General features: G+C 41.0%; 1 protein-coding gene across 1 annotated transcript in view; it reads left to right on the top strand.

Moving 5' to 3' along the window:
* myo15ab (myosin XVAb) overlaps window positions 1–13,262 on the top strand; it is a 55,008-nt gene that overhangs the window by 15,153 nt on the left and 26,593 nt on the right. Inside the window, exons 16-34 of the mRNA XM_008292456.1 lie at window positions 1,560–1,721; window positions 1,907–2,020; window positions 2,138–2,196; window positions 2,563–2,686; window positions 2,801–2,896; window positions 5,000–5,131; window positions 5,836–5,961; window positions 7,298–7,375; window positions 7,641–7,792; window positions 8,431–8,476; window positions 8,586–8,710; window positions 9,327–9,444; window positions 9,560–9,735; window positions 11,221–11,305; window positions 11,429–11,461; window positions 11,575–11,656; window positions 11,857–11,987; window positions 12,675–12,770; window positions 13,060–13,238. Coding sequence (XP_008290678.1) covers window positions 1,560–1,721; window positions 1,907–2,020; window positions 2,138–2,196; window positions 2,563–2,686; window positions 2,801–2,896; window positions 5,000–5,131; window positions 5,836–5,961; window positions 7,298–7,375; window positions 7,641–7,792; window positions 8,431–8,476; window positions 8,586–8,710; window positions 9,327–9,444; window positions 9,560–9,735; window positions 11,221–11,305; window positions 11,429–11,461; window positions 11,575–11,656; window positions 11,857–11,987; window positions 12,675–12,770; window positions 13,060–13,238 — 2,114 coding nt within the window. The remainder of the gene's footprint in view (window positions 1–1,559; window positions 1,722–1,906; window positions 2,021–2,137; window positions 2,197–2,562; window positions 2,687–2,800; window positions 2,897–4,999; window positions 5,132–5,835; window positions 5,962–7,297; window positions 7,376–7,640; window positions 7,793–8,430; window positions 8,477–8,585; window positions 8,711–9,326; window positions 9,445–9,559; window positions 9,736–11,220; window positions 11,306–11,428; window positions 11,462–11,574; window positions 11,657–11,856; window positions 11,988–12,674; window positions 12,771–13,059; window positions 13,239–13,262) is intronic.

A 13,262-nucleotide genomic window follows, 5' to 3' on the forward strand; every position in this document is an offset into this window, starting at 1 on the left:
ACACACACACACACACACACACACACACACACACACACACACACACAGAGGAGTGGTCGCTGCACTCAGTTTTAAAGTCATTTTTTGAAAATGTGACACCTATTTTACAAAGTGATTAATGGCACAAACATGAAACCGTGGTAATTGGATACAGGGTGAGTAACCTGGACACTGTGTGTATCATCTAGTGATAATTAAATGTCTTAGTCATGATTTTGGTCTTCAGCTGTAGTGGTTCCCATTCTTTTTAGCTAAAGGCCTTTAAACAAAGCGATATCTGCCTGCAACATGTATGTGTTGTACATGTATTTGTATGTGTCAATGAATTTGAAGTGTTTAACCTCTGACCAATATAGAATCTTCTCCGATTGAAGAGACAACAAGCAAAAGTGTTAATAGTGTCGATGTAGTTTTGCGTAGCAGCATGACTCAGGGGTCAGCAGTGCCAGTCTGATGGTCAACGATTGCACAGATTACCATGAATAGTTCTTCAAATGTTCTGAGGAGGATGATTTCTGCTAACTTTAATGATCACTGTACCTTCCCTGTAGTGCCACCAGCATATTGTTGGATTTAATCTAAATGTCTTTACAACTAGTAGATGAATTTCCATTAAATTTGGTATGTGTCCTCCTCAGAATGAAATGTAATGATTTTGTTTATCCTCTTACTTTTCATCTAGAGCTACCATCTGGCCAACATTTGCAATACTTTGTTTAATGACCGAATACCTACAGAACTACTGGCAGCTGCTCCTGAACTTTGTGGCTAATTATAATTAGCGAATGCTGGCATGCTAACACACTAAACTAAGGTGGTGAACAGGGTAAACATTATACTTGCTAAACATCCACATGTTAGCATGCTGACATTAGCATTTTCCTCAAAGCATAACTGTGCATAACTACAGCCTCACAGAGCTGCTAACATACCAGTACTGTTGTTTTTCTCTTATTCCATAAATCATTTTGTGACCCATAAAATTTTTCTTCTGTTATGAGACCCTGAGGTTGCTTTCCAAAGTGCCTGATTTCTGTTTTTTTTCCCATATAGAGATTGAGTCATAGTATATTTTGCCAATATTTGTGTTTGTGTCACATCTGTTTGTGCACACTTGGGCGCTGTAGCCATGCTGATTCGCTCTCTAAGATTCAGACACACTAAGTAGCACATCACTCACGCCAATGCTGATTGAAGATGCTTAACTATTTACAGTGATAATGGTCTGTGGGTTTGTGGTTGCTACGACAAACATTTTTTTAAGAGTAACTTCACACCGTGCTGACAGATAGTGTGTCACTGCTCTCTCTGATTGAACGTGTGGTCAGGAAGTGTGAGCTTTCCCACACAGCAACCACTCCCAGCAGTGATATCGTAGTGCAGCGACACGGCCTGAAGTGCACCATCGCTGCACCGAGATGAAGCCTCCAACCCCTGGAAGTCAACGAAAACAAGACTTTAAGCTGCTGATAAGTTGCTCTTTAATTAGAGCTAAATTAGGTGAGGGTAAGTGTGTTGTTGTTGATAACGGTGCTTGTTTGTGTGTCCGTGCGTCGCAGGGAGGGAACTGTACCATAGAGGGGAAGGATGATGGGGAGGACTTCAGGCGTTTGCTGAGTGCCATGGACATCCTGTGTTTTACCCCAGAGGAGCAAAACAGCATCTACAGACTTCTGTCCTCCGTCCTTCATCTGGGGAACGTCTACTTCCAGCCACACCAGGTCTCTCTCGCTCTCTCTTTAAAACAAATTAAATCGCATTTAGTTTCACGGCTGAATGATAATGATGATGGTGATAGATGATGGTAATAATAGGTGCGTATGCCTCCGTACGTGTGTGTGTGTGTGTGTGTGTGTGTGNGTGTGTGTGTGTGTGTGTGTGTGTGTCTGTGCATGTGTCCCGGCAGGCTGAGGGTCAGGAGGTCGCGGCGGTGGTGAGCGCACAAGAGATCAGGGTGGTGGCCGAGCTGCTGCAGGTCTCACCGGAGAGCCTGCAGAAGTCTGTGACCTTCAAACTGACAGTGAGCAGAATACGCTTTGAAAAGCAACCTCACCCATGACATTAATATAATTATTTTTACACTGTTCTCATAGCAGTAAACAGATGTTGTTAGATATCTGATGTATTTGACCCCCAGGATACAGTGCGGGAGAAGATCTACACTCCGTTGACAGTGGAGAGTGCTGTGGATGCCAGGTGAGTGAGTGGGGAAAAAAAAGTCTCAATATAGTATCTGTTAAATTAAATACGATGCACCGAGTTCGGCTTGGAACAACCTGAAATAAAAGCCTGTCTGACAGTCTTGTTTGAGGCCCTTTAATGTCCTCGTTTTTTTTTGTTTTGTTTTGTTTTGTTTTGTTTTTTTTTACCCCTTCTCTAAAATCACACCAGAGGACTACTGAAAGGGAGCGTAGAGTCTTTGATATTCCCTTCCAATCTTTGGTAGAGGCATGTGAGGACAAAGGACGTCAGGGCTGGGGGAGAGATTTTTCAGATGTCCTCTGTTTCCATAGGAACCGGGTTTTCTGTTTCCATAGAAACCTTATTGTGTGTTTTTCATAGAGATGCCGTTGCCAAGATCCTGTATTCGCTGCTGTTTAGTTGGCTGACAGAGCGCATCAACGGACGGGTCTACCCTCGCAACGAAGCCCTGTCCATCTCCATATTGGACATATATGGATTTGAGGTCACGCTAAAGAACAATCTCACTCAGTTGTGTTCCAGCGATGATGTGTCTGAGCTGACTTGAGTCAACTAACCAACACTACCCCTTTCAATGTCTCTTCTCTTTACCCTCCAGGAGCTACAGGTGAACAGTTTTGAGCAGCTGTGCATCAACTACGCCAATGAAACTTTGCAGTTCTTCTTTAACAGAGTCATCTTCCAGGAGGAGCAGGTCAGGGAAAGAAAACATGTTTTCTTTTAGACCATGTAAATTAGAAAGTTTCTTGGAGAAATTGGGTTTCTGTAATCAGGATACTGGATTAGAAAGAACTGCTTTCCCAAATTTCTCCAGGAGAATTCTGATTCGATTTCTTGCTCATGTGTGTGCATGATCAGATTTCTGTTCAGTTTCTGAATGTAAACGTGCACGACAAACAGGAAAAGCGACAGCTGAGTGGTGAGACGAAACATCCTTACATCTAGTAATGAGTCCTTACATGAGAAATCGCTTTATTCCAAAGACTGACTAAAGCTGAAAAACAAAACCTCTTAAAGTATAAATGAGTCCGTTTCCACACATCCACAGATGACTGTTGGTAAAAATTCATTAGTGGTGGAAGTGAGGAAACGCTGCATGTTCTCACTACAGAGACTCTTACAACGCCACTACAAAGACTCACAAGCACAAAACATACTCAGAAAGCAGCTTCATATAAAATATTTACACTGTTGGTACAAAGTAAGGTCAAGATAGGGAAGAAAACTGATTACTGGCATGCTGCAGGTTCAGTAAACACAGATTTGTTGTAACTGGAGGCATGTAAACATGAGTAAGTTCTTACAGTAAATGTACTAAATGAAATGCTGCTGGAACAACAGTTAAAGTGCCTCTCCTTAAAACCCTCTCTGTGTATGAAAGCCGCATATTTAGAAGCTTTTTCAATGAAAATCATCCCTTCCTGCCTTAACATGGCTTAGATTTAACTCTACAACATTGCTTACTTTAGAATATGCAGATCATGGAAGTCTCTTTCCTCTGTTTCCAACGCTCACTGAAACTCCCAAAAACTCACTTACGACTCTGCTCAAACACTGTAGAACTCCTCTGCAATTCAGTCAAACATGTTTTTACCCAAAATTGATTCTGAAGAATAATGATATAGAAAGTCCCACTCTGCAAATTGACAGGATTTGATACTTCGTTTTGTGAACGTATGAAACCTCAGAAGTCTGAATACATGTCCATCCATCCATCCATCCATCCATCCAATATACTGTATATAGACCACTTAATCCTCACTAGGGTTGCCGGAGAGGGAGTCTATCCCAGCTGACTTAGGGTGAAGGCAGGGGACACCCTGGACAGGTCACCAGTCTATCACAGGGCTACACTTTGAGACAGGCAACCAAGCACACTCACATTCACACCTACGGACAATTTAGAATCACCAATTAACCTCAGCATGTTTTTGGACTTGTGGGAGAAATGGGGGGACATGTAAACTCCACGCAGAAAGATCCCGGTGTCTTCACCTGGATGCGAACCGGCGACCTTCTAGCTGCGATGCAACCACTGAGGCATCTTGCAGCCCTGAATCCATGTCTTCCAATTAAAAAAAATATATAAAAAATTTGACAAGATAAAAAACTAGATTTTCATCAAAGAGGTCTTTAAATGTAAATGTCAGATGGGTCACCAAGTTAATTAGTGACACCATGGCTGAGCATCTCAAAACTGCAGTCCACCAATAACATTCTTTACAGTTTTCCAGGGTTTCACACAAAACAAAACTAAAGAACCGGCCTCGCCTATCGTTTTTTGTCTTAGGAGTTAGTTTCCACTTTGCACATGAATGGCTGAAAATACTAAACTTACCATTGTGCAGTGTAAAGTACTTTTACAGTGTTTAAACAGACTTGTAGGTGAGCTGGCGTGCTTGACCTGCATTGTGCGGTGGAGAGGATCATAGACCTCATAGATCTGCACATTCTAGTGCAAGCAACAGTGTAGGGTTGTAGTCATTTTAAGGCAGGAAGGATTTTAACTTAATTTATTTTATTTTAATATAAAACAAACATCTTAATGTGTAACTTTGATACACAGAAATTAGATTTTAGGGGTTTCATCAATGGCCAGAGGGGGACCACTCAGCTTTGTTTGTAACCTGATGCTTATTTATTTTCAGAAACGGTTCCATAATTGAGGTTATTAAATCGTTCACAGGCCACAGCAACACTTAGAGCTGAAGTGAAAACTAGAAACAACCAGCAGTGAGTTATAAGAGTTTTCTATACACCAACCTGGTGAACTTTACAGTTGTTATGTGCTGTGTAGGAGGAGTACATGCGGGAGCAGATTGAGTGGCAGCAGCAGCCCTTCAGCCACAACCAGGCATGTCTTGACCTCATTGCTGCTAAGCCTCACGGGATCCTGCGCATACTAGATGACCAGTGCGGTTTCCCTCAGGTACACTCACCCCTGCAAAACCCAACTCTTCATTTCCAAAGTCATGGGAAATCACTACATCTTAGTAATAACCACAGATATTATGGATGTGAGCAAACCTAAAATAACATAAATGAATACAAGCAGTGTTTAATTAAAGCAAAACGAGTTAATAATTCACGATTCCATCCAAAGACTTTCTGTAAGTTCACAAAGAGCCAATCAGCTGAGACAAACTCCTGTGGAGAGCAAGTGTACTTCAAATGAAGTTAGATGAGATTACAAGAAACTTTTGAAATCCTACATTCTTTAGAGGCACTGTGAAGAAAAGGCAAACGGATGACAATAACTCATAATTCAGATGCCTCATGCTTCACTTTTCAGAAGAAATTGAGTTAAAAAAAAGAAGATCTCACTATTGGATTTCTCATTAAACAGGAGACTGTATTGTAGCCAGCCTCGATCAATACAAACCTATCCCACACGCTCACTTAATTACCTACCTGCTGCTATCATTACTCCCTGGGCTCCTATGGGTAAGAAGTTGACGGAGCTCATATTGAGATAAACGTATTATGAAGTCTCAGAGTGAAATACGAACGCAGTGTTAACACGAGGACCTCGCCGAGGCAATCTGTCGAACACGCGCAGGCAACGTGTGTTTGTGCTGTACAGGTTTGGTTGCCATGGCTCACCAGCCGCTAACCGTCTCCGATCATTGCTAGGCAACAGATCACACCTTCCTTCAGAAGTGCCACTATCACCATGGAAACAACCCGCTTTATGCCAGGCCAAAGATGCCACAGCCAGAGTTCACCCTGAAACACTACGCAGGGAAAGTCACCTATCAGGTACTTTTCTTTCTATGTCTTTTTTCCTTTTTCTTTGTTTCTTCTTCTTCCTTTATTCTGTTATCATGTTTATTTTGTTTCTCCTTGTTCTTTTCTTGCATTTCCTTTTCTTAATGTCTTTTCTGTCTCCCTGTTTTTCCTTCTTTCTTTGTTCGTGCTGGTGCTGCTTCTTTTTCTTTCATTTTCTTCGGTCTTGTTCTGTCTTTAATTGTTTCGATTTATGGGTGGACTGACTTGTTTTTCTTTTTCTAGCATTTTCTTACCTGCTTTTCTTTGTTTGCTCTCTTGCCTATTTGGTGTCTTTCTTTCTTTCTTTCTTTCTTTCTTTCTTTCTTTCTTTCTTTCTTTCTTTCTTTCTTTCTTTCTTTCTTTCTTTCTTTCTTTCTTTCTTTCTNTCTTTCTTTCTTTCTTTCTTTCTTTCTTTCTTTCTTTCTTTCTTTCTTTCTTTCTTTCTTTCTTTCTTTCTTTCTTTCTTTCTTTCTTTCCACTGATGTTACTAACAACAGTCAACATGCATGGCAACCAAGTGACGTATATATTTCTTACTCAACTGTCTTAAAGTATGTGTATGTGTCCATAATTGCATCCTTGTTGATCATTTTCTTCTTCTTGTCTGTGTGTGTTTTTCCCCACAAATCCTACCTTTACTGTGTCCATCCAAATCCTCACATTTGACAAGCTAAAAGCTGAAAATGTCAAAATCGTTTATGATTAATTGTCTTTCACCCGACTGACTGATTAGCAGCCCCTAAACGGATCAATAGTAATTAACCATCCATCCATTTTTTGAAGCTTGTCCAGGTTCAGGTTGCATGAATTCAATTATACCTGAAAGGAATTATTGCTTTTACTGCCTGGAGATGCTGAGAAAAAAAGTGATATCATAAAAAATAATTGTTGGTTATGTCATACTTTTTCATCACAAATTCACGCTTTGGCTGGTGCAGTTGGGTAAGAGGTATTAAACTGCATTTTATGTTGTATTAAAAGTTTAAAAAATCGTATCCAAACTCTCGAGCCCAGTCCACCTCTGATCTTTTTGAAACGAGTTCTAATTCAGAGAGGTATTTTATTACCATTACGTAACAATCTCTCAAACAAATCTGAACAATATTAAAAATAAGATCATAGGATCAAGTTCTGATTCAGAAAGGTGTTTTATTTCATTACATAACAATGTTCTGAACAAATCTGAATAAGATCAAATTCCTTCTTTTCTTAATATATGCTCTCTGTAACCTAACAGAGCTGTAGGACTTCTGTTTGAAACTGATATTACAGGTTTCTGATTTCAGTCTTGTTCTAATATTTTTCCCATGATTTGTGCTGTATGCAGGTGCACAAATTCTTGGACAAGAACTTCGACATGGTCCGCCAGGATGTTTTAGAGCTCTTCATCCAGAGCAAGAACAGAGTGAGACAGTCAAACACGCTCTTTTTTCTTATCACTTGCTCTGTGCTAATCTGTATTCCTTGTTATTTTCCTTCCACCCTCTAACAGAAAATCAGAACTATTTATTCAGGTGCTAAAGTGTCAGTGTTGAACATAAATATCTCCTGCAATTATCCTCCTCCTCTCATCTGATCGGATTCTGTGGGTTAGTTCTTCAGTTTTCCTTAACCTTTGGGTCTTCTGTGTTTACATGCTTTTCTGTGTGCCTGTGTTCCTGTGTGCACAGATGGTGTCGAGCCTCTTCTTGAAGCACTCCGAGTCTGTGTCTCAGCAGCGCTCTAACTTGCGGCACAGCAGCACGGCTCGACGTTATCAGGCCAACACGGTCAGCGCAAAGTTTCAGAACAGCCTGCAGGAGCTGCTCGAGAAGATGGAAAGGTTTTAGTAGCGCATCACTCATTTAACTTGTCAAAACTAGAAATATGTAGTCATGAATTTGATTTTTTTTTTAAAAATGCTTCCTATTTGCCACTGTATTATACTCCGTGTCGTATCGAAACACACAATCTAGTGCCGTCATAACTTCCCACATTAACTGCATGCCGTGCTCCTGAATTGTCAGACTTATGTGACAATGTGCCTGTCAGCGGTGACGCAAAACAATGATGAGTCATACTGTAAATGTCCAAAACTGACTGTGATGAGCTACTGCAAGAAACAGAGAGCGTGTATGATGTGGGGGAGAGAGAATGAGTGAAAGAACGAGCGAAATCAGAACTGTATAATGGCCTTGTTCCTACAGAGACGCAGTTCTGAACTGTTTGTTTGGCCTTGGTGTACCGTTAAACTCAAGTGATTAGTTCTGAGTGGCTTATGAGCCTCTATCACGTCTCTAATAGATGAAAACAAAAGTCTGTGAAATTGTTATTATGTGGCACCATCTATAGAACAAATGCTTCACCAGTTTCCTTTCAGCTGGAAAGAAGATTTCATTGCACAGGACAAATGTAATTCACCTTTATGTAACATACATTCATTTATTTATCCATCAATTCGTTGTCATGTGTCTGTGACAGGTGTAACCCTTATTTTGTGCGATGCATCAAGCCAAACCATCATAAGGTATATTTGCAATTTGGATGCCGTGTGCAGGTTTGCAGTGAGTTTTTATTATATCACATGTGCTATGCAGTTCATATGTTGTGTATGTTATGTTTGTGTGTCGGTGCAGGAGCCAGGAGTGTTTGACATGGAGCTGGTCAACACTCAGCTGCATTATTCTGGTATCATGGAGACCATTCACATCAGGAAGGACGGTTATCCAATCAGACTGCACTTTCACAGCTTCCTATCAAGGTTGGTCACTCACTAATCTTCACACAGAACGCGCTCTAACAGAAATATAAGCTCTAATCAAACCGTGGAAGCTAAAAAAATTTAGCACAGACTAGCCTCTTCAGCTTCCTTTCCGAAAAAGAATAGTTTCTGCTCCCCTCTCCGCTCGCTACTTTCAGCTTGTCAGAATTGCTGGAATTATGGGCTTTTTCTGGAGAGAATACATTTCACACACCAATTTCTTCGTGCTGAAATAGCCATCTGGCATTTGTCAGCTCCTGCAGCAGGAAAGCAACCGAGACCAATTGATCTCACAGCACCTCTCACCACTCACTGCCAAAGTAGTCTGACTTACAGTATTACAGGAAAAAAAAAAAAAACAAAGTCAGAGTCCAACATTCACAATTAGATCCACACTGAAAATACTAAATCCAAACAAATAATACGCAGCCATGACTGTGAATACCCAGAATGGCAATTAACCTCGCACAAGGGTTCTCAGATTTTCCTCCAGTGATAACTTAAGATTTACAAGATTTGAACTCACAGATGAGACACATGTTGCAGCTTTGGATTTCCCTGATCCTCGTTCACGTTTACTTGAGAATTCAAATCGAATTGTCATACGTGGGAACAGGTATAAAGCCCTGCTCTGCCTGAAGGATTCTCCGCCTGCAGATGGGGAGAATTGTGTCATCATGCTCCACAGACTCGGCCCAGTCAAGAACGGCTCGTATCAGCTGGGAGTCAGTAAGGTGAGCGCGCTGAGTAATCGACACACATGCAGAGGATGCACAGTCATATTGGTCATGTGTTAGAATTAGATGCTGCTTCATGTAGATTTTGTTTGTTTGTGTGTGTGTCTTTTAGATTTTCCTGAAGGAGGAATTGTACCAGCTGTTGGAGGGGAAGCGTGACAGCGTGCTGAACCTCGCCGCCAGCATACTGCAGACATACGTCCGCATGTGTTTCATCCGGCAGAACTTTAGGAAATTCAGACGCCGTGTAACCCTGTTTGAAGCTCGCTCCAGAGGCTACCTGGCCAGGTAATGTGTTTGTCAGAGTTTGGCAGGTAGCATTCATTTGATGACTCATAACTTCTTTAACCCTCTGAACCCCTGAGAAGCTTTTGCTCCTGTAACATTTTTACTGACTGTGGGCTCATTTTTCACTGCAATATAAAGTTCAGCACCTCTATGGAAGCAGCACAACCATGACTAGAAGTAGAGAGAAAATAAAAAATGCATTCTGTACAGTACAACAAAGTTATAAAGCCATAAGTAATAATAAATAAAAAATAAAAAAAACAATATCTGTGTTTATTTTACAAAAATAGCATTTAAAACATAACAACGGGGAAAGAGATGACGCTACATACCACAGATATTTTACAACTTGTGTTTACAATTTGTTTCCATCCTTGTCTCCTTCCTGCTCTGAGTATACACAGCCTGCAGTTCAGCTCAAATGTTTCCTGATTGTTGGTTCACAGTTTAGGGGACCGGTTGGTCACAGCTGAGGACATGACTTTTGTTGCACCAAGGAGCGCAGATTTTTTTAGCGTTTTTTTTACAGAATCTGTTCAGCACAAGCACTTTATTTTGCACAAAATTTTAATTGTGACATATAGAACAAAGTGACATTAATTAAATATTTCAATTTTAAGCTTAGATTTGGTTAATTTTCCCAACAAAACGGAAAGTCAGACATGATGTATCATTTTAGTGATTAAAAAATAAATCAATAAAATGTCTTCCTTTTGGTTCCAGAGACACATATAAAGTGGATTTTTTTGGGGGGGGAATAGATATGATTTTGTTCTCCTGTTCCAAAAAATCATCCTGCAGCACTCAGACTGAAAACCAGCAGTTCCATCAGTTTCTTCCTGGAGGCTGACTCTTCTGAGCCTTAGCTTTCTTTAATGGGCACCACACTGCCCTGCTAGAGTCTGGAGTTTCAGTCCTGAGCGTCGCAATTTAGGCTTTAGTGTTTGGTTTCACAGAGCCAAACAGGTCAAACCTTATCGCAGACAACCCGCTTCTTTGTCCTTGATGTGAAGAGACAAGGCCAGAGGATTGAGGCCATGTGCATCCATCAAAGGTGATAGATTTCTCATTCACTGCCAGTCCAACCAGGCCTGTAGATGTGACACAAATTTGCATTTTATTCAAGTGTGTAAAAATTCACTAAAAAAGAAAAAGCATTAAACTCAAGGTTAAGAATCTGTAGTGACATTTCAGAGATCGCTGGTCACACTCCGACAAACCTGGGTAAATGACCCATTAAGAAAAACGTGCTCCGAAACTATAACTAGCTCCGTAAGTGTGATTAACACAAATCTTCTGTCTGTTTAAGTTACAGTGATTGACGTTTTTCGTAAAGTGTGAGATTTTTAAAGAGAAGCTTGCCAACATTATTCATGGGGAATTTAGGTGTTTTTGTGTCTCTAAATGCACACAAGGTCTTAGTTTGTCACTGCTATCTGTCTGTATCTTTATAAATGGTCCATCCTTCATGCTTTTTGCACACAGGAAAAACTTTGCTATGAAGAGGAAGTACCTCATCAGGCTGCGCTCCACTGTGCTGCTCATTGTCAACCGCCAGCGTTACATGAGGGTATGCACACAGAGTTTGAGTGAACGGGCAAACTGCTGGAGACATTTACAAGTGTTTGTTTTAGAGAAAAAACATGAAAAATGAACAAATGTGTGAAGTGTGATACTGTTGTCTTTCTGTCAGACAGTGGTGGAGCCTGCAAGGAAGGCGGAGGAGGTGAGCGAAGGAGGAAATAGGGTGGAAGCTTTCTGAGGGAAAACATTATGAGCCGAAGATGAAGATGTAGCGCTAGTGTGTAAGCGTTTGTGTATCTGTGTGTCTGTGTGCAGGATCGCATCAATCGTGAAGTGGTGAACGTGACAACACTGCCCATCCCTGCTGAGCTGGCCGGCCTGCTACAGGCGGCTTCAGGTACGCACACACACACAAATACACACACGAATATATAGTATGTAGCACACACTGAGTCAGTCAGTGCTATAAATATACTTCCATCAAAAGATGTGTTCCATCTTTGCAGGTGGGCTCCACAATATTTACCGTCGTATTTCTGTGATGACACGTAGCCCGCTGTGTGTGTCTGCATGTGTGTGTGTGTGTGTGTCATACAGGTGGTGAAGAGCTGCATTCAGACTGCTTGGCGGTGGTTCAGGCTCCAAAGGTTCAGGTTGACCCTCAGCTGACTCTGCCTCTGGATATCAACAACTACCTCATGACACACTACATCCGGGCCATATTTAGGGTACAAACTCAAACACAGTGGTGTTCCCATCACTTCAGAGGACATTACGTTGACTTCCATTTATTTTCTGGACGGTTAACCCGAACCATAACCACCACTCACCTTAAACCGAGTCTTCAACTTAAGATGTGAGGATTTACACTGTGATCTGTTCTCAGACCGCATATGGAAACAAGCTGTCGGCTTTACTTGAAATCAGTTGCAAAATTGCCTGAAACTTAAAGAGCTGATCTCACTAAATGAATTCAAAGTAACTTCACATGACTTGGAGGCAGATACGTTCAGATGTACATATATTGGTTGACTCACATTGGCCCTGTGTGATTACTGACATTGATGGCTTGTGGCACATATTTTTGTGATTTTATGATTTATTTTTGTGTAAACCTTAAGTCAGTTGTTATTTGTATTTGTGTCTGTGAACTTAAATCGTGCTGTGTGTCTTGGAAGAGATTTATCAGTCTTATTAAAGAGAATATTAATCTCAGTGAGACTTTTCCTGGCTAAATAAGGTTAAATAAAAAATCTAAAATAAAATAAAGTGACTTGCATTTAACCCCCAGTGACGAGGCAGATTCCCATAATGTGACTGTGAAAGCAGACTTTTGTCCCCATAATATGCACAGCACAGTAAACGCTCACTGTGTGTAATCATTTATCAGCGCTGTATTTTTGTGTGTGTTGTAGGAGCCACTGTTTGGGATGCTGACTGCCCCGCTGGAGAATTCCTTGATTCGGCTGGATGAGGAGCTAAAACAAGGAGCCCTGAACGTTTTCATTCTGGTACACGTTGCATTCACATGTTGCTGGGAAAGTCCATCATCTACAGTTTAAATCAAAGTCCAACAGTACAAACAGTCAGATTTAATGTCAGGAAGCAAAAATCAGTGACATGTTCTGCAGTTTAAGGAGATTCAACAAACGTAAATTAAACACCTCAGCTATGTGTTTTGATTTTGCCATCACATTCACTTTGTTCAACCTCTTGACCAATCTTGTACATTCGTAGGATCAGAGTTTTACTTGTAAAGTTACAGCATGTCCTCTCAATAAACACCCGGTCTTTTGTTAGATTCTTAGGTTCATGGGTGATCCAGACTTGAACGGGGCTCAAGAGAACTTGTTTGGGAACTACATCATCCAGAGAGGACTCGCTAATCCCAGCCTCAGAGATGAGATCCTGGCTCAGGTGGCCAATCAGGTAAGAAACAGCTCGATTTTCTACTATTTCTACTTTTTAGGACGATTATGGCACATTAAGGGCTGCAAGGTGGC

This window comes from Stegastes partitus, unplaced genomic scaffold (genome assembly GCF_000690725.1).
Source record: "Stegastes partitus isolate 25-593 unplaced genomic scaffold, Stegastes_partitus-1.0.2 Scaffold811, whole genome shotgun sequence".
Lineage (NCBI taxonomy): Eukaryota > Metazoa > Chordata > Actinopteri > Pomacentridae > Stegastes > Stegastes partitus.